The sequence below is a fragment of the Punctularia strigosozonata genome (assembly GCF_000264995.1).
Source record: "Punctularia strigosozonata HHB-11173 SS5 unplaced genomic scaffold PUNSTscaffold_14, whole genome shotgun sequence".
NCBI lineage: Eukaryota > Fungi > Basidiomycota > Agaricomycetes > Corticiales > Punctulariaceae > Punctularia > Punctularia strigosozonata.
The window spans coordinates 470,470-489,892 of record NW_006767446.1 but is presented as its reverse complement, the minus strand read 5'-3'; the positions used below and the strand labels follow the sequence as shown (position 1 = coordinate 489,892).

Here is a 19,423-nt window from a genome sequence, read left to right as displayed (position 1 = left end):
CAGCACCAGGGTTTACAATATTGAATCATACCTTCCGAGTTCTTCGTGCGTTCCCGCCTATGGGCCCCATGCGTGTCTGGATGAGTCTTGCAGGTGAAGACGATATTGATATGTGAGGGCTTGTAGTGTACATCATGCACACGCTCGACACTGGTGGTGAAGTGATCATAGGCCGGCGATACCCAGGATTGTGAGACGGCAGCTACCCATAGGTCAGCAACAGGGAACATAATGATTGGGTGCATGACGTACCCAGGATCTCGCTGTCAGGTTTGTCCCAGGCTTAGACATCCGTCATGGACATCAAGTCGTCGGACGAGGTGTCATTACGACGTCTCTTGCGCCGACGAACAGGCGATGGAGGCCGAGCGACGGGGGCCTGTGATGGCCCTGTCTGCGACCGGGTCCGTTTGGAAGGGGAGTCGGGAGGTGGGACGGATGACATTGCGCGCACGTCTCTGGATCGAGTACGTTGTAAGCTGCTTTTATATCCAATCGTTCGATGGCCGATCCAATGGGAAGCAGCGTCCATATCTTTGGGCTGCTGAACGTCCTCGAGCCAATGAGCGTCGTAAACGCAGCAATGGGACAATTTTGTGTTGTGCTCACCAGAACGGCGCATTCGGCCGGATGTTCAGGACGAGGGTGCCGCTAGTTCCTGGTCTTGTTGCCGGCTGATAGACGGGGCCCATGCCAGTTCCTGGCCTTGTTGCCAGATAACACTCGCAGTGCACATGCAGACCCGCATGGTGAGCAAGAGGCGACGGGGGAGGGGTGGAGCGCCCGCAATCGACTGTCCCTGAGTGGGATTGTCGCAGTGCGTTGGCAAATGCCAGACGAAACGGCGCACAGGTTGGTCACTCGGTCACTCAGCCACAGTTAACCACGGTTGTACCCGGGTAGTATAGTCATTCCGAGCTACTATACTGTACCTACCCGGTCCCGTACTGCAGGTCTATCCGTACCCGTTGTATCCGACCCGTGCCCAAACCGCAGGTACTTACCTGCAGTTCACCCGGGTTCACGCGGACCGTGGTAGACCCTAACTTGGGCTACGTAGACAGCGAGCGCAGGCACCTCAAAGTTCGGTGCTCACGCCGTTTACATCACGACTCCCTTCAGCGAGCAGCCAGCGATATGGCGGGTTCTCGCGCAGAGCACGGCTCAGGGCACGCCCGCAATATCGCCCATGCTTCCATGTTCATACTAACTCGCATGTAGCCAGGGTGCGCCCAAGACTGGGCTCGGGGTTCACAGGACCACGCCGCCATGTGTGCTCTTCAGGCCCATGACGTGGCACCATCCGGTCCTCAGAGATGCCGTAAGTAGGAACGGGAAACGGTAAGTATGGATGGTGTCTTATTTTTGACTGTCTTGCCGCGATGCCGCGCTACGATGATACCACTGATGGAAAGTATAGGATCCGAAGGAGTTCCGAGCTCGAACAGCGTCATGTTCTAGAGACGGACGGACGGCGTTATGCGCAGCGTTATCGCGCAAGAAGGTCACCACAGTACCAAGGTTCATGGCGCAATCGGAATGATTTTTCTCTCGCCTTCTGCCAACCCGCATCATCATCCTCAGGGTATAATTCTCCGCCAAAACGACTCTGCATGTATTCTTGGAATCCGAATTTGACTACCGGACTGGACCCCGCGTCAGCTGCGCGATTATGCCTCATACGGGATTGCTCTACCAAGCATATCGGTGCTTATCGATGGCGTGCCAACCCACCGCGACGCCGACGTAATCAGTGTGGCGGAGGGGAAATTTAACCACCTCAGGGACCGCGTCGTTCAGCATTCCAATAGCTGATGACCTTAGTTGGGCAGACTCCTGTCGCGTCGTTGCATCCGCACTCCGTTGAAGAACCCCGAGCCCCCTGTTGAGAAGCCCTAGCTCATATGTATACGCTATTGATCCGACACCCCGCTCCTCCCCGCGTCATACCTGCACTCCTTAAATTGCTACATGGCGCACCGACAGCAATGCCCCTGTCTCGGTCAACACTCCATGTTGAGGTCCCTCCGCGCTTCTGGCGATCTCATTTGTCACGGACGGACGCTCCCTGGACACACGTGTTGAGGTACCTGAGTACGGTGTACCTTGCGATGTCAACCAAACGGTTGTCATTACAACGATAATATGCACTATCGACGGGAGTCAGGCCATCGGGTGCGAGGTTACCGCAGGCACGTAAAAGATCGTCGCGTTGTGCGCCAACTTGCGCCAGCAAGGGCACTAACATCATCATTCTGGTATCCACCGTATGTCGCTGATTAGGGCACGTAACGCCAAAACCCCTGGTAATTGGCGCGAGGGTTACCGAACAATGATGTTGTTGGCTTCGGCGCTCGCGACCGCTCGTCCCGTCCTGACAACGAGACATGTTGGCGTCAACGCGATGAACGTCGATCCTGATTCTCGCTGTCTATTATGATGGTGGCGATCCTATCCGACCGTCCATACCAGGTCAACGATCAGCGACGGAAAGCCATCACCGACAGCACTTGCCCCTAATTATCTTTCCGAAAGGGGACGCCCTCTCCTGTCGGCACCTGCCGCCTTTGTGCAAGTCGTGCGTGACATATGCATTGATCCCGCACCTCACACTCGACCACGACCACACAGTGCGAAGAAACTGGGCCAAAAAATGCATCGCTGTTATACACTACTAGACTGGGAATCGACGCGTACGAATTAGTTATGATACACATCTTGTTCGACAACACGAAAAACGTCCAATCCCGGGAAACCCACAACACGATCAAGCACAAAGCCGACTTGCAGAACTCATTCCACTCTCGGTCGCTTTTCGCCGCCGTCAACGCCCTCAGGATCGTCCTCCCGCCTCCTCTTGGCGGTGTCGCCTTCCTCCTTCGGGTTCGCATCGTTCACCACAGCCGCCTGCTGCTGATGCTGCTGCTGCTGTTGTTGTTGCTGCTGCTGCGCCACTGCCGCCACCAACCCCGCCGCCGCATGCTGCTGCTGGCCCGCCGTCATCCCTCGGAGCACCTCGAGCTCCGTCTCAAGTCGCTGGCGCGCATGCCGCTCCTCCTCCCACGCTCTCCTCACTTCCTCCAGCTGCGCCTGAAGGTCGCCCATCGCCTGGTCCATGAGCAGCTTCTCGAGCGTCCACTTCTCGATGTTCCGCGCCTCGTTCTCCTTCAGATGGTGAATGTACTGCACCGCGCGCGATAGGATCGCGCCCTTCGCCTTCTCGCCCGTCCCATTCGGCACGATCCGGCCAAGCTCGTTGATGCCGTCGTTGATATTGCCCCTGCGTCGGCGCTCGACCTCTTTCTGCGATAACAAGTACCCCGTCAGTATACTGTCTCGGTACCTCGGAAGGATAAGGGATCACTAACGTGGTTATCTTTGCGCTGCCTCGCCCACTCGTCGTTCGACATGTTCGCGCTTCGCCCGCTCCGCGAGCGGCTCTTCCCCGAGCCGCCGGGCTGCTGCGAGCCCCCGCGCGACGGTGACTGGCTTCCGCCGCGCTCGCCATCCTCGCCTTCGCTGCCCTGCTCCTCGGGCTGCATAGGCTGCATAGGGGGCGCAGGCCCGGGGACCTGGCCGAGGTTCGGCGGCCCATTCGGGTGCGACGAGGGCCCGGCCTCGGTCATGTGCGGGAACCCCTGCGGGAGCTGGTAGTGACCCAGCGGCGGCTGCACCGGCGCCGCGCCCGGGTACGGCTGCTGCGACAGGTCGCGGAGGGTCGCCGCGGCTTCTTCGATGTTGCCCTTTTCCGAAAGCTGGGGAAGAACGTTGATTCGATCAGCCGTTTTTCCTGTTTCAGATCCGGGCCGGGGGGGGTGGGCGCGTCGCCGTCGGGAATGGGAGAATGGCAAGCAGCTCACCTTGTTGAGGACACCAGGTATTGACTTGATGAGCTCCATGAGGTGGGTCTGGTCCATGACGGGCATGGTGGGCACGGCACCATTGGGTACAGCGCTTGGAGTCAGCTGGGCGCCGTTCAATGCAGGGTCCGTCGTTGGCGCGCTGGTAGACATTGTGCAAAGCGAGCTGTCGATAGATTATCTATGCTGGTGATGTGAATCGGAAATTGTATTATCTGAGCAAGGCGCGCAGGGGCAGGGGAAGTCGCGCGGGGGAGTCACGGGGAGGGGAGAGGTAGGTCTCGTGGAGATCACGGCCACATCACGCTTTTTGAAGCGACCATGGCGTTATGTAAGCAAATCACGTGCGCACACTGAGCATAGCCACCAAATGCCGCGATTCTTCGCCGCCGATTGACGAGGACTTCGCGGATGGGTTAACATACTCAAGGTTAAGTATCGCGTCAGAATCATCAAACAATATGGAAACGGAGCTACAGTACAAGAGTATTTCCATAAGCCGTTTCTGTTCATATCGTACACTATGACTATACGGTCTGCAATCTTCTACATCATTTCGACGGCTGGGCTACATCACGAACGGGTCTATGTGCGTGTGAACACTTAATCTAGGTCGTCGACGGATGCGGTAGCAGAAGTAGATGCATCCGTGGCCGATCCTGTAGCGGAGACGGTGACAGTATCGGTGACGGTTTCGGTCAGGCTGGTAGTTGCGGTCGCGGTGACAAACACTTTGTCAGTCACGGTGAGCGTGCCCTGGAAGAGCGGACGCAGCGGGGTGATGCGGCGGCGGGAGGCGTCCGTCACAGTCGCAGTGACGGTGACGGTGCCAACAACGTCGGTAACGGTAGCGGTGTGGGTGATCGTCAATGGAACGGTGGTGGTCGTCGCGTAGAAGTTGGGCTTGAACAAGCCGCGACGTGAGAGGCCGGAGGAACTCTCCGTAGCAGAAGTGGATGCTGAGTCAAGGGTGGAGCTCGCGACAGAGCTGCTCGAATCTACGACGGATGTGTTAGCGCGTCCAGACAAATCATGTCGAAGATCTCAGCATACCAAAGCCCGAGCCGGAGGTGGGTCGCGGAATCTCGGCAAGGAAGCTGGAAATTTCGGCTTGAAGCTCAGCGCCCGACGTCGGTATCGGGAATCTGCTCAGCAAACTCGAAAACTTCTGCTCCAGACTGGCGATCGGCCCGTCCGTAGGGAACGCGAAGTGACTTTTCGTGGCTGATGCCGGGGTCGCTGCCGGGGTAACCGTGTTAGACACAGAGTCTAAGCTCGCGCTCGTGACGACATCGCTGGAGGAAGCTGGTGATGTAGTCAGATGAAATAGCGTGCTTGAAAGAAGCGCATATACTCACCAACCGCCTGAGGAGCGCCAAGGACGGAACTCGCCATAGCGAGAACGACGAAGGCGGAGAACGCGGAAGAGAACATGTCGAACTGATTGCTGCGTCGAGACTGGTAAATGACTTGAGGTGCTTCTGGGGTGTCTCCTGCCATCCAACGATCACAGTTTTATACCCTCCCCATCCACTGTCCCGCTCCCCCGTTGAGTTTTTCCACCTCTACGTCGTACCCGCAAGGGCTCTAGAAGCCTGCAGTTGGAGTCGACGGAAACGCCTGCTGAGGCGAAACCATCCAAGGTCGATCGTATCCGCTCCGATCCAGCCATTGTTTGTCGCGGACGAGGTTCATCCCGGCGATTCTTTGGCCGCTCTGCGCGCCATGCACCGCGCGGTAAAATACGTGAGCGCCACCTCCAGTGGCACTTTTCTGCGTGTATCAGGCTCGGGAGCGGTCTCGGAGCGCTAAAGGACGGCGGATGCTGCCCTTTCGGGAAAGCACGCAATGTTGTGCGACATCATCGAGTGAAACGGCGGGCAAGCAAATTTGGCGACAGGGCGGATGCGTGTTGAAATCTGAATGCAGTCATAGAGGCGCGACCGGTTCCGAAAACGATGGAGGTGGTCGTCCCTGGCAGTGGCAAGGATCCAGCGCTCAGCGCTCGGATACAGAAAAGAATAATTATTCTCACGATTGAGCGCTTATATCGTTTATTTGTCATCGTCCACACGGTAATGCACAAGTTCGTACACTACCCAACCGCAAGATGGTTCTTACGAGACTTGGGGATGCAGTCGCGAGTAAGTTGGTAGGTGAAGGTCACATGCCGTTCAACAGCCTATCGAAGATCGATGACTTCATCGTATAGGTACACTACAAATCAAAAAGTACCCGGCATTCAGACGCCAATGTGTACATATGTCACCGAGCGGTCTGGAGATGCTCCGCCGTTACGGAGATGACGGGGAGCAAAGTCAAAAACGATTGGAACACTTTCTGGCGGTAACTGGCGGTAACCTATCGGATCCCGAACAATGGTCCGTAGACCTGCTTCGATTCTTCCGGGCCGTGGGCGTCGAGCATTTGCCTATGAAAAGGTCAGAACGATATAGCGTATAGAAGGCGTCGTTTTCAAACACACCACATGGTGCCGACGACGCTGCGAAAGCCGGTGAACAACATCGCCGCAGCTAGATGCACGGTCTCGTCAGGGAGATAGAAACCGCTTTCAATAGGATTTCTCTTGTGCTGCGCGGCATGGCAAGCAAGGTGCAGAATGGTCAAGTGCGGCAGAGCACGTTGCACGTAACTGAGCATTGTGTCTTGACCGTGGTCCGGATACGGCAATGCATCTCGATGTTCCAGGACGGTTGTTTTCTCCTGAGGAAGCATCCGGGAAAGCTGAACCACCTATACGGTTGCTATAGGCACTGGAGCCATGCCAGGAACCCCTGGCGGAGCTACTAGGAGGACGTTGGCTTCAATTCCACATGGGAGGGCAGAGTCCATTCTCGGGCCTTCCGTGCGTGCCCATTCCACACCCTCATAAGCAACATCGAGCTGCTAATCGATGTCAAATTGGTGCAATAAAAAAATCGCCTGACACCACTTGACGGAGCACGATCGGTGATTGACAAGGCATCTTCGCGGATTGCCTGACGCAGGGACGTGATAACCTCTTCCAGTGCTTGCCTGTCGCCTCGATGAAGATGACACCAAAGCAGCGCTTGCCTGATGCCATGCAAAGAAGGCCAATATGCAAGACATGCAGATACCCGGTACGCGAGAGCACTCCTATGAACTGCAATCGCTTCATCAAGGTCCCGTAGCGTGCTGCTCTGTTTGAATCATCGAAACAAAGCGAAACCAACACAATCACGGATCGTGATCGAGATCACGCTAATCGAAGTGTCGTCCGCAGGAGCCATTACTTCGCTTCCTAGTCTCACTACTTCCTCAAGACTGTCGGCCGCGGGGGACCCGTGAAGGTCGTGATGAACGAGTGATGTTTTTGCTAGCTCAGCCTGGCTTGTTTGTCCTCGGGAGACGATTGAAGGCCCGCCCGTAGGGCTGGTAACGACGTGTCGACATCGAGGATGCATTGTTCGAGAGCTAATCTCGCAACACAAACTGTCGAATCTATCGTAGTCCTGTCCCTCGTCAGTGTTCACAAACTTGACTTACATCGAGGCTCATGCAGTCGAGGTTGACGATTGTGGGTTTGTGAGTTTTGGTGGAGAACGTGGAGCGTTCCAAGGGCAACAGAGAAGTCGACGTAGGCTGTCCGCCCTCTGAATGATCCATACAATCTATTCAATCAGAACAACATCGCACGTTCAACGTTCCGATGAGTAAAACAACACCTGTCCAGCACATAAAGAAGTCGGTCAATGGGGATAGTGGCGGGATGGTCCACGAAACCATGAAGTATGGATACGTAACAAACGTCGTGCGAGCCTTTCGACTGCCTTGAGGTGAGTCTTTAACCACTAAGGTCACGTATCCGTGGGCCCAAAAAGCGCGGGGTATGCTCGCGATAGCAAGGATAGCACGCAGACGTGATTGTGTTTCAGTTTTCCCTCCGTCGGACGATGACATCGAGGTCGCCCTTCGGAGGCATGATTCCCACCCCGATTCGCTCTTTCAAGAGGACGGGTCTTGCGGACGAACCAGAATCGACCTCAAACGTAGCCGATAACAGCAATATCGTAAGGTACGTCTTGATCTCTCCCAACGCGAAGTGCCTGAAAAGAGCGTCAACAACAAGCCATGCTTTGACGAGGAGATGGACACCGCGCACCTGCCCTCGCACATCGACACACCTCCTCCGAACGGCAAAAACTGGCTTCTTCCCATCTTGCCCTCGTTCATCTTGCACCCCGCGTATCTGTCGAACTTGAACTCCTCCGCATCGTCGTGAATTCCCTTGTCTTGGTGCACCGCCCGCGTGGCGCACACAATCCTCTCGCCCTCCGTAAACGAGTACGAGCGCTCCAAGCCGAACGCTTCGGGATTGGTGGGGAACACGAGGTCACGCGTGACACGGCGGATGGAGAACGATGACGTGGCGTAGCGCAACGCTTCGTATATGGAGGAGGTAAGAAGAGGGAGTGAAGACGTCGCGATGAACGAGGTTATGGTGACCGCAGCGCTTGGATCCAAGAGGTCGGAGGGAAAGGGTGAGGAAGGGTTTGCGGCGGACCACGCAGCGCGGGCCTCCTGAAGCTCTTTCACGAGCGGCTCGAGCCCGTGAGACTGCTGAAGGCATAGCGCGATGACCCAATATACGGCCCAGATCGCGTTCGCCTCGAGCGCCCAAAGGTCGGATGCGAAGGCCGCAGCGATGTCACGTTTGCCCTGCCCAAAAAACGCGTTGGTTCTAACGAAAGCGGAGGATACCGCCAAGACGTACCCATCCTTGCGCCCTCGCGCCGATCTCCGTGTCGTGCATCAGTTGACACACGTCCTCGTGCGGGCCGTCAAGGAAGCGCTCGACTTTATCCAGGATACGCGCGTACGCGTCGTGCGGCGCCGAGACGAGCCATTTGGGGGCGCCGGCGAGCATGAGGTGGAACGAGCCGTCGAACGTGCGAAAGTCGCCGTAAACGTCTTTCGCGGGGAAGGACGCGCCGAAGAAGGTGTGGGCGGCGGAGTAGAAAGCAGGCGGCACGATGAGAGGGGCCAGGGATGTCTTGCAGGAGGGGGATGAGCCGGCGGAGGTGGATGGGGGTAATGCGGACAATGCTTCAGATATGCATGATATAGCGTGTGTGGTGTAGGACGCTAAGAGGGGTTGGATGCCGCTTGGAGACAGAGCCCGGTGGTGCATTGAGAAGTAGTCGCCCGTCATCCATCCGTCGTTGCACACGCCGTGCGAGAGAGCGAATATCTTCTGGGAGATGTCCAAGCGAATGGGGGTGAATTCGAAGGACTATATGCGCATATAGTCAAGATGACGGCGCATTTAGAGGACCTAAGAGCAAATGATGTGACTCACCTTCGGGTCTCGGTATACGGCTGAAATGAGCGCAGGGTCCGTAACGTAGGTCAGCTTTTGGCCTATGGACTTGACTGCGAACATGGCGCCGAACTTCTCCCTGCATAGCCGACATTCAGTGGTCCATTCCACAGTGGACCGCGGTCAACTCACTTTGCCATCGTAAAGAAGGCGTCTGGGTCCTTCCCCATCGTGACTGCTGAACCGACCCATGGCACAAGGTAGGGAACTAGGGGCGGACCATCGTTGCGCTTCGCGGACGACCGAGCAATCGCGACCAACAGGACAACAGCGAGCGAAAGGGCGATCTCATTGCCAGTCAAGCTGGCTAACGCTTTGTTGACGGTGTCCATGGTGGCGACGTCGTGGAGGACCGGAGCGAGAAGTCTCAAGTGCGCTGATCAGAGCTCGCGTTCGCCGCGCTCCTCCAGCAACCGTATCTCGACAATTCTCCGGAACCGTCATCTACATGACACGACAGATACTGCTTTCTGCTGTCCAGGTTTTATGGTCGAAGTACCGAGCGTCGGGTACTCGGCTGGCTGATGCATATACAGTTCCGTGTTACTTCGAACTCAAGGACAACCTCGGGCAACAGACAGTACCAACGGGTGCCTGATAGAGTCGTACGAGGAAGGCATATCAACTCAGAGTTCACGACGATGCGCCCGACACGCGCAAAGGTCATATCGCCCAATGCGAAAATCGAGAAGAACATGCATTGTCAAAACTAACATGATAACAACACTTACTACCATAACATTACGTAGGGGATCCAGATTGGGATGTGAGGCGAACCGTAAGGTCAGACCAGCGTAACAGCATCGCAGTCCAACCGAATAAATCGCCTGTCATCAGAGCATGATATGGAGTGTTGAGATGAACCCGTTTCGTATCCCCCTGCATTAGCAACTCTCCGCGCGGTCGAGTCTCGCACGAAGAGTGAATACCAGGGGTATAATGATGAAATTAAGCTGACCGAAGATGAGTCGGTCACAAAGTGGGCGCCAGCGGGAAAGGTGCCATCGTGTAGGATAAGACATGTATCTAGGGGAAACATGTGGTCAGTATAGGAACATAACGAGTGGGAAAGAGCAACGTGAAACAAAATCAGGTATTCGATGAAATCAACAAGCACTCAAGCCCCCCTCCACATTTGTACACCGGGAGAGTTTGGTGTAGACTGAGCGCTATTCTGTCCGCCCATCGATAGTTTTTTCATCGCGGAAGTAGGGGAAAAGGAGGCTGAACACGCGATAAGATACTCACCACGTAGTTTTCCGTTACATTTCGGCGCGGCGTACATCCTAGAGAAGGATGCGAAGGCGTTAGCAAATAACGTGAAAAGTGCGAAAGTGCGAAGGGTTGAGGTAGTCAGCCAAGGCTGAAATCAATAAGGTCGTCCCCATGAAAGGTCGGAATGTGGTAAAGGTCGATATGAATCATCACTCGGGTCCGTGAGGAACGCAGACTCACAGCACAATATTGCCTAAGTGGTCACAGTGTACAAGGGCCGGCTAGGCTGCTGTAGGAGGAGGTTGAAGCATGCGAGTCGGGGCGCGGATGAAGACGGGAAATTTGTCAACGATCATGTGATTCTTCTCACAAGCATCCTGCCAACGAATCGTACGGAACTTCCCGGATGCTCTGGCTCGGACGGCGATATTATATTCTTATTGTAGGACAATATCCTGGTCCGACAGGCTCGGAAACAGAGTAGATATTGATTAATGATGGAGGTTAAAAAAGGCTACATAGTACGCGAGCCTGCACCAATATCAATTCGCGCCGAGGCTGAGGGCTCCTGCGCATGCATGCTGCATATTGCAGGGTCGTCAACAATCGAGATAATGTAGATTTACGTGCCGTTGGAGCGTCGAATGCGACCCACGACAGCAGTTTAAGAACCCGATACAAAGCCCCCTTTAGGGTCGACAGGTCGGAGAGCCCTCCTTGCATCCGCAATGGCCAAGGCGATGGCTGATATTCCACACGGCCCGGAAGATACGAGTTCGGTTGCGCATGTTGAGACTGTTCCAGCAGTCCTTGTAGTGCCTGCGCCAGTCCACTACGGACCTTCGCGCGGGCGATGAGCGCGTCTGCCGCACCGCCTCCGCACTGCGCGTCCAATCGGTGTCCGTCGGCGTGAAGCGATACTGCCTGGCAAGGGGGTACCAGAGGCAGCGTTGAGCAAGTCGGCAGCACATGGTGTCACGCCAGGCGCGGGAGACGAGCTGGAGTGCGGGGAGGGAAGGACCGTCAAGGTAAGAAAGGATGTTGAGCCCGACGTCTGAAGGGCAACGGAACGGCAAGATGTGTTCATGGATCGGGGGAAAGTGATCCGGGCGCTTGAGGTGCGTGATGCCGTTCTCCTCCTCGTGCACGTACTCATCGTCCGGTCCATCAATCCACCGTCCAGCCTCGTCGTCCGCGTCGTACCCGTATCGGAGGGACAGCAAGTCGACGCCCTCCCAAAGTTGGATCTGGAGCGGATATTTGGCCTTAACCTTGGCCCATGCGGACCGAGAGCCACACCGCCACGTTCCCTCTTTGGGCGTGTGAATTCCCTTTTGCGGTAATCGCTCCTTCGCTCCCCGCCTCATCCTGCTTTTTTGTGTCTCATGTGCTTCTCCGGCCTCGGACGACCCTCGAACCATCTTTTTCACCTTGTTATTTCTCACCCTTTGAGTCTGGCCATAGGCCTACTCAATCGGTCGGCATCCCCGCTTCTCTATCCTCGAAACGCCGTGTGCCTCACAACTCGGTGCAGGCGCTCGCTGCACCCCATCTAACGCCATGTAGACTATTTTGCAACACTTCTATGTCTTATTTAAAGATTTTAATTACTCTGGGCGACTTTTAGGCTTCTCCAAAGATATGAAAATATTCTGCAGATAGAGATGTGCGACGGGTCGGGTGCGTATATCAATGATATGGACATGCTCCGATGGAGTAATGTATAGTTTCACAATTCTTGCGATGATTTGCTCGTATGAGGCTTTTTTGGTGAGTTCTTACCATCTCATACACGTCTGTCACGTGTAACCGTCTTGAATCGGACGTTCAGTCAAACATTGTTCCTCATCCTTCCGTATCTGCCCTCATTTGGGAGCTCAGGCAGACCAGTCTCTTTTTCAACCCTGGCACGCGCTGCTCCTGATTCGTATTTATCCAGGTGATTTTGTCCTGCAACTTTGGCACACTCGCGTTCTTCGGGACATTCATATTCGCCATGGGGGTTGGGCACGTTTAGTGTCGTGCCGTGTCTTGGTTTTGGTCAGTGTATTTGACGTTGCACCACGAGATTCGTAACCTTTTATACATCGCCCCGTCGTTTATCACTCAGTTCTTGTAAACGATGATATATCAGTTAAGCAAGAATTCCAGTTTCCGCTGCGTACAAGTCGCACTATATGCTCCAAAGGATCATTCACTACCCCCTTTCTTTCTCCTTCCGACATCCCGAAATAAGAGACAGAACAATCCGAAGTCGGACACCGCTCGAGCATCAAGCCGAGGCGCAGAACTAAGTTAGAAGACAGTGACAGTCAGCGACGGGGACCTGACGAGATATCAAGCAAACGTACGCCAATATCAACATCGCCGATCATCTCCGGCAGGATGGTCTGGCAGATAGTGCCGGGGCAGCAAGTGGCCGTTCCCATGGTGGTGCAGAGCTTACCCTCTCCGATGCAGGACAGGGGGCAGGACGGGTCTGTGAGCGGGTCGCACTCCTGAGGGGCTGCGATGGAGAAGCCGGCGAGGGCGACAACGGCGACGGCAAGAGTGACGATGGAGCGTAACATTGTTCTATGCAATCTCGGGGTCAGTAACGACGAGTATTGGGTATGGCGAAGGCGTACGAGATTGTTGGTGAACTGCGCGGGCTGGTAGAGTGTTAACTGTTGTTGCTTTGGCTCTGGAGCATTGCCGTTGACTTGCGATGGCCTTTATACTGTTTCCTGTCCCTCCTCGTGTTGTATGCAATGTAGCCGTTACGAGTGCTCGCTTCGCTACGTGGATGAGCCGTCTGGTTCCGATGTCACCGCAGTATTTGGCGTAGCGATCCTGGTGCATATGAGAGTGATTCAGGGACAATAAAAATGGAAGACGTACAGAAAGAGAACGAGCGAGGTATTATGACGTCCATGTCATCCCAGGCTCCGAGATTGGGGTTCGTACGAAAGTGCTTTGAGTAATTGCATGGACAGCCAGCCTGAGCAGCGGTGGCGGCCAGATATTCTCCAATGCAGCTCAGCACCGAGTCAGCGCCCGCACGAGGCGCAAAATGTTGGGCTTCTCGTGCTTGGGCGGGAAACGGGGCATTGTGTGGAAGTAAGGGTGCGGTATGGCAAATCGCATTCCAAAACGTAGGCTTCTGTTCGGGTGGTACCCGACCATAGTTCAGGGTGTAATCGACTGCGCATATGCGCACGAAGAGATAGGCGGAGGGGAGGGGGGGCTCACCTGAGCGCTATGATCGCTGGCGCTCGCAGCGGATGAACCGCATATCCGGAGAATTTTGTTGCTTCCCGTGTTGGCTTCGTCGCCACCGCTGCCTCCGTGTGTGTACTGACTCTGTCATCGAACCACCTGTCGAGGGCATTCCGTGAGTACTAGGAACGTTCTCCTTCATCCGCACACAGGGCGAGCACATGCAACGTTGTCCGGCCAGGGCGATAACGGCATTGAGGGTCCACTTCGAATATAACTGAGACAAAGATCAATCAATCACCACGGAAAGCCTCCGTTGCTTGTGCCAAAAATTGAACGACGACAGCAACGCGTGAGAGCTAAGGGAGAGCCGGTGTAGGGAGAATCGAGGGCATGTGGTTCAATGCGGTTGTTCACCTGAGGTATGTGGCGTCCCTGTGGCAGACGACGCCGATGATAGCCTGAGAGCACGCGGACTTGGACGCAAACGGAGTGGTGAGCTATGGAATGCCATTTAGCCGGACGCCGGGAGGGGGGGGGATCGGAGAAGTAGGCCGTGGCTGTCACCTGCACCGTGTTCAGGAGCGAGGGTGCGGAGTTGATGTGTATGTACCAGAAGCAGCAGGGACACGTTATCTTTGTGCGTGAATATTGTTTTAGGTGCTGAAAATGGTACACAGCTGGAGACTGTGTGTCCGCGTTCGTTGCGGGAGGCTGTAATTAGCTAGGACCAAGCTCGTGAGCTTTTGAGCTGTTTCAGCATAAGTTATGAGGAGTCGATGAATTGTGATAACATGCGTACCATACATCCCTCGTGCGAGATACAATGGCTATAAGTTGAACGTATTCTGACAGCCAGGCCACACCCCGGGGGTCTAATCAATATCCCAGTGCCCAAAAGGTCCTCCAGCCTGGCACATTGCATTCGAAACGAGGAAGATCTGCTCCCCTGCAGTTCGTTCAAGTCAACGCCTGATATTTCGAGACGAGCGAGATGCGTACCATCCCAGCAATCCTAACCGATACCGAGCGGAAGGATGAACGGCCGAGGCTTATGGTTCCCGACGCACAGGCCTCCCTCATGCGCCACGACAGGGCGCCAACGAACAAGGGACTATACATCGTCGCCGCACACGTCGAACGCGAAACACAATCCGTTTGTGTTCTATAGCTACAGTTACACGGTTCGTGATCAGGAGCAGTATCGTGCATGATATATCCAAAGAGAAAGCACACACACACAAACAAAGCGACCTGAAAGCAAGGCGAGAATTCTACGATATCGCGTACCGAAAGCGAAAGCAGAGACGTTGTCTTTTGATCCGTTTTTTTCCTTAATTCCTTCTGCGTCGTCGTCGTCGTCGCACCGTGCCGTCACCCACCCACGTGTTCCCACCTTCGCATCGGGCATCCTAAACATCGTCAAAGTCCTCGAACCCGGGCCATCGCGCGTCCTCGCATCCGTACCACTCCAACCACTCCCTCGCGTAATACCGCACCCGCCGCTCAGACCAGCGCTCGAGCACGAGGCCATTCCCCTCTTTACCGTCCGCTGAATCACCGACGGGGACGTCCTCCGCCTTGGGCTGTTTCACCGACCAGTACGTGTCCCCCGCGCACACGACGTTCACCATCGGGAAGCCCTCTTGCACGATCCGGGGCAGCATCGCCGACGGCGCCGTGTCCAGCTCGACAAACTTCAACGTCGGCGGCACGCCTCCCCTCAATTGCTGTTCCGAGAGAGAGAGAGAGAGCACACGATTCAGCTCCCTCGGATCCGGGCAAAAAAGGATGGGGCAAAACGCAGCCGGGAGAGAGAATCCGCACCTGCACGAACCCGACCGGGTCCCCCGTCGGGAAATCCCACAAGCTCAGCGCCCTCAACCCCCTCGGTATCAACCACATCGCCAACTGCGGCGCCACGCTCTCCGGCATCGTCATCCCCAGACCCCTCAGCCCGGGCAAGCTCGGCAACACGCCCCACACCGCCGCGTCGTACCCCAGCTTCCTCTGCCCGCTCAAGCTCCCCGGCGCCCTCAACCTCAGCCACCTCAACCCCTGCCTGTTCCTCACGAAATCGCACAGCGCCGGGAACAGCGCCGGGTCCGCGGGCACGTTCCCGCTCACCGCCGTCACCGCGAACGCGAACCGCCGCAGGCGCGGCAGCGCCCCCGCCCGGCCGCCCTGCGCCGCCGCCTTGCGGAACGCGCCGGAGAGCGCGCAGTCGAGGTGGAGCTCGAGCGCGAGCGTCTCGAGCGCGCGGCCGTGCTCGAGCACGGCGGCGAGCGCGCCCGCGTCGCGCGCGAAGCCGTCGAACCGGAGCGAGGTCAGCTGGCCGAGCCGGAACGGGTACGCGTCCACGCCGCCGTCCTTCGCGTCGGGCAGGAGCGGGAGCGCCGGGCCCGGGATCGACCACGAGGGGCCGTGCAGGCGCGCGGCGCGGAGCGAGTCCCGGTTTTGCGCGATGAGCGCGCCGGGCGGCGGCGCGCGCGGGTCGGTGGTCTGGTACGCGAGCTGGGTGAGGTGCCGCAGGTTCGGGGCGTGGATCGCTTCGGCGAAGTCGATCGGGCTGCGGGGCGCGGGGTTAGACCGGTCGGTGGAACGAAGAGGGAAGTGAGAGGGGAGGGGGCAACGTACGTGAGCGAGAGGCCTTGGATCTTGGGCGTCGAAGCTTGGAGGATGGCGAGGATGGCGACCATGTCGGCGTACCGCGCTTGGCAGCAGAGGTTTTGGAGGTTGACGAGCTTCGGGAGCGCGTTCGCGAGCATGCCTGCCCCGCGCGTCAGCCATCACCCGTCGAATCGGTATGCGCAGATGCGAGGTAGAGACCGTACCGGTCTGGAAGGTCATGATGCTGTCCTCCTTCAGAGGCGCGATGATGCGCAGCGTCTTCACCACGCGCGCGAACTCGGGGTCGACGATGACGCGCGTCAACACGTCCGCGCAGCGCTTCGCGTGCCACCGTTCGAGCTCGGCCGTCTCCCTCACCTCGTCCACCTTCCTCTCCTTGTCGTCCTCGTCGGACGCGGGGCGGGCGAACCGCGGCGGGAGCACGCCGAAGTGGAGGTCGAGCTCGCGGAAGAGCAGCCGGCCGGCGATGCGCGAGATGCCGTGCTGGACGGCGAGGACGGATTTGAGGTCGCGCCGGGGGAGGTGGGAGAGGATCTCGCGCCAGATTTCGGTCGAGAAGCGCGGGCCGCTGTGGAACTGGAGGGTCTGCTGGGCGAGCGTCAGCGAAGGGGATCTAGACGACGGCGAAGGGGGACGGGAAGAAGGTGCGGAGAACGGAGGAGGAAGGAGAAGGAGGCGGAGAGGGGCGAAGGGGGACGCGTACCTGGCAAGGGCCGCCATTGGGCTGGGGCCGCCCGCGGAAAAGGAGCGCCTTCGCATCCGGGTGATCAGGGTCGAGCGCGAGGATGGCCTGGAGCTCTGTGGTGACCATGATCAATCAGCGCTGGCCGTTGCCCTGTTACCGACAGGGCAAGGAGGGGGTTGCGGACAAGATGTGGATGATGGTGACGGTAGCGGTGGAAGGGGGAGAGACCAAGGAAGCCGATGGGGGAAGGTCCAACGGCAACGGGCACGGCAGCACGGAAGCGACGCGCGTAAGAGCGATGGGAACGGCAACAACAATGGACGACGGAAAGGAAAAAAAATCCAGAAAGAAGGACGGACACGGGCAGGAGGAAAAATGGAAATATGTTTGTTAAATGGGAGAGGAGACGAACCTTGGTGCACGCCTTGATGCACGCCTGCGGCGAGCCTGGCCTTGACGCGCAGGAGCCGGGCCTTGGCCTGGTTGGTGGGCGAGAGGGCCGGGATCTGGAGGCAGGATTGGACCGCGTTCTCGACGAGCGATCTAGAGCTGTGCCCGCAACCCGCGTCGGCCCGTCCCGAGCGAGTGAGTGGGAAGTGGCGAGAAAAGCGAGAGTGCGAGAGAGTCGAGCGCAGCGTTATCGGTGGGCGAATTTGTAGTGGCGACGGGTGAGGCGTGGTGCGTGTGCGGTCAGCGCAGGTCGACATGAGAGTCGGAGTCGGTAAATTGGAGCCAAGAAAGATGGACATGGATAGAGAGAGAGAACTAGTCGTGAGCTAGACTGGACCAGAAACGCCAGCGTACGCGCACCTGTCCGGGCCCATGAGCCGAGCAGCGTAGAGCAGCACCTCCGCCTTCTGATCGTCGCCGAGGCGGGCGACGATGTCCCGGATGCTGGCGTCGAGCATGCGCGGGTTAAACACGCCGGCGCTGTAGGGTCCCATCTCGTCGCTGCGTCGCCGTCGTCGTGGTTGGGGAGCAAGGCAGGTAAAAGTGGAAGGGGGCGGCCCTGAGCATTTGCCCCAGCAAGCGGCCGCGATGCGTCTCTGGGTGATTCGCCCGCGACCGGGACGGTACGCTCAGTCACAGTGGGAACGCTTCACACCCGCGCCCCCCGTATATCCGATTGCGACCCTCCGGTCGTCCGAGCGTCCAACGCCCACTTGGCAGGCGCATATAATCCCGAGCAGAGGATATATAGGCTCAGGAGTCAGGATGTAAACGACGACGCCGCGTCGCCTTCCGCTCGTCGATTTCGCGCACACATTTTTTCGCTCAAATTCGATCGACAAATCGACGAGGGGACGCGCGCCCTGACGATGACGTCCGATATGACACCGCGTGCCGGCCTCCCGAGAACAACGAACACGGAGATTCGGAGATCATCGTCATGCTCATCGGAAGATACTCAACCCTCATCGGTATGTTTAAGTCGCACCGCCGGTACAGTAGTCAGAAAAGAGATAAATAGTCAACGTATTCGGATGCGTGAAGAATGCCAGGAGGACGAAGACGCTCGAGCACATATGAAGGGGGGGGGGATGGGCGTTAAGGTACTATGATAGCTATGAACCGAATCCAAATATGTCCGTTCGTGCCTCCTCTCTCTCTCTCTCTCTCCTCCCTCTCCTGTCTCTCTCCAGAACGTCGTGAGCATCGAGCGAGCGTGCTTATAACACCGCCCACGCGCCCGCCAGCGCGCCCGCCGCCGTCGCGGCCGCGAGCGCCATCGCCGGCCACCGGGCGCCGAGCTCGACCCGGCTCGCGGCCGACGCGGGGAAGGTGGTCACGAACTGCGCGGTCGGGTTCGGCCCGCCGGAGATGGTGATCGTCGCGGCCGTCGTGAGCGGGGAGAGCGCGGAGGAGGAGGAGGAGGCGTCGAGGATCGTGAACCGGTCCGAGACGACGTAGGTCACGCCGTGCGTGCTGTTGAGGAAGACGAGGAAGTAGTCGTCCGCGGCGGGCACGTCTTGCAGGAAGACGTTCAGCCCGAAGTTCTTGTTCGTCGGGACTGGGGTGGTGAGGCGGTGTCAGTGTGGGTTGATGGGGCGCTGGGTTGGGGACGAGCATGAGGATGAGGGGGTGGGGGGGACGTACCGTTGGACGCGAGGAAGATGAGGCTGTCTGTGCTCAGTCGCGCGAGCTCGATGTCGAACCCGTGGACGCCGTCCAATAGGCCCTTCACCCACGAGACGTGATTCGTCTGCCCGTTCACCCACGGCTGCGTCGAGTTCGGATACGTGATCTCCCAGTCTGTGGGCCAATCGTCGTCGTGGTCAGCATATATGCGCTGCCATCGATACCTGATGGGCCGCCCAAGCCCATGTGCGTGTCTATATGCGCTATGCGCGGCCGTCGCGCGGGCACACGAGGCCGGTGGGAGTGCGAGCGAGAAACGGAAGGACGTACAGGCGTTAACCGCTAACGGGAGCATGAGCCAGCTCACGAGCAGGCCCAACAACGTCCTGGGTA

The 19,423-nt window shown here is 57.5% G+C and overlaps 8 protein-coding genes across 8 annotated transcripts; all 8 read right to left on the bottom strand.

Annotated features, from left to right (window-relative positions):
* Positions 1-3,048: 3,048 nt before the first annotated feature.
* Positions 3,049-3,410, bottom strand: PUNSTDRAFT_35810 (uncharacterized protein; the record flags this gene model as incomplete). Its single annotated transcript, XM_007387546.1, has 2 exons — positions 3,049-3,303; positions 3,369-3,410. Coding segments are annotated over 2 exons (297 nt in total), but the record flags the coding sequence as incomplete, so codon positions are not given.
* A 1,053-nt stretch (positions 3,411-4,463) lies between these two features.
* PUNSTDRAFT_146080 (uncharacterized protein) lies at positions 4,464-5,560 on the bottom strand (the record flags this gene model as incomplete). Its single annotated transcript, XM_007387545.1, has 3 exons — positions 5,219-5,560; positions 4,914-5,165; positions 4,464-4,858 (listed from the first exon to the last, which is right to left on the bottom strand). Exons 1-3 carry the CDS (start codon positions 5,358-5,360, stop codon positions 4,464-4,466), a joined length of 789 nt encoding a protein of 262 aa, XP_007387607.1. The 5' UTR covers positions 5,361-5,560.
* Positions 5,561-6,221: 661 nt separating this feature from the next.
* PUNSTDRAFT_137885 (uncharacterized protein) lies at positions 6,222-6,521 on the bottom strand (the record flags this gene model as incomplete). The annotated part of the gene is made up of 2 exons (XM_007387544.1): positions 6,222-6,291; positions 6,346-6,521. The coding sequence occupies 2 exons, from the start codon at positions 6,519-6,521 to the stop codon at positions 6,222-6,224; spliced, it is 246 nt and encodes an 81-aa protein (XP_007387606.1).
* Positions 6,522-7,490: 969 nt separating this feature from the next.
* On the bottom strand, positions 7,491-9,567 carry PUNSTDRAFT_146079 (cytochrome P450). Its single transcript, XM_007387543.1, has 5 exons — positions 9,355-9,567; positions 9,202-9,301; positions 8,617-9,135; positions 8,005-8,561; positions 7,491-7,948 (listed from the first exon to the last, which is right to left on the bottom strand). Exons 1-5 carry the CDS (start codon positions 9,552-9,554, stop codon positions 7,774-7,776), a joined length of 1,551 nt encoding a protein of 516 aa, XP_007387605.1. The 5' UTR covers positions 9,555-9,567; the 3' UTR covers positions 7,491-7,773.
* Positions 9,568-11,126: 1,559 nt separating this feature from the next.
* On the bottom strand, positions 11,127-11,804 carry PUNSTDRAFT_137883 (uncharacterized protein; the record flags this gene model as incomplete). Its single annotated transcript, XM_007387542.1, has 1 exon — positions 11,127-11,804. The coding sequence occupies one exon, from the start codon at positions 11,802-11,804 to the stop codon at positions 11,127-11,129; it is 678 nt and encodes a 225-aa protein (XP_007387604.1).
* A 905-nt stretch (positions 11,805-12,709) lies between these two features.
* PUNSTDRAFT_137882 (uncharacterized protein) lies at positions 12,710-13,007 on the bottom strand (the record flags this gene model as incomplete). The annotated part of the gene is made up of 2 exons (XM_007387541.1): positions 12,710-12,727; positions 12,789-13,007. The coding sequence occupies 2 exons, from the start codon at positions 13,005-13,007 to the stop codon at positions 12,710-12,712; spliced, it is 237 nt and encodes a 78-aa protein (XP_007387603.1).
* Positions 13,008-15,047: 2,040 nt separating this feature from the next.
* PUNSTDRAFT_47032 (uncharacterized protein) lies at positions 15,048-17,895 on the bottom strand (the record flags this gene model as incomplete). Its single annotated transcript, XM_007387540.1, has 7 exons — positions 15,048-15,365; positions 15,463-16,204; positions 16,273-16,405; positions 16,470-16,854; positions 16,970-17,064; positions 17,364-17,500; positions 17,762-17,895. 7 exons carry the CDS (start codon positions 17,893-17,895, stop codon positions 15,048-15,050), a joined length of 1,944 nt encoding a protein of 647 aa, XP_007387602.1.
* Positions 17,896-18,687: 792 nt separating this feature from the next.
* PUNSTDRAFT_38421 (uncharacterized protein) lies at positions 18,688-19,196 on the bottom strand (the record flags this gene model as incomplete). The annotated part of the gene is made up of 2 exons (XM_007387539.1): positions 18,688-18,962; positions 19,049-19,196. Coding segments are annotated over 2 exons (423 nt in total), but the record flags the coding sequence as incomplete, so codon positions are not given.
* Between the last annotated feature and the right edge of the window lie 227 nt (positions 19,197-19,423).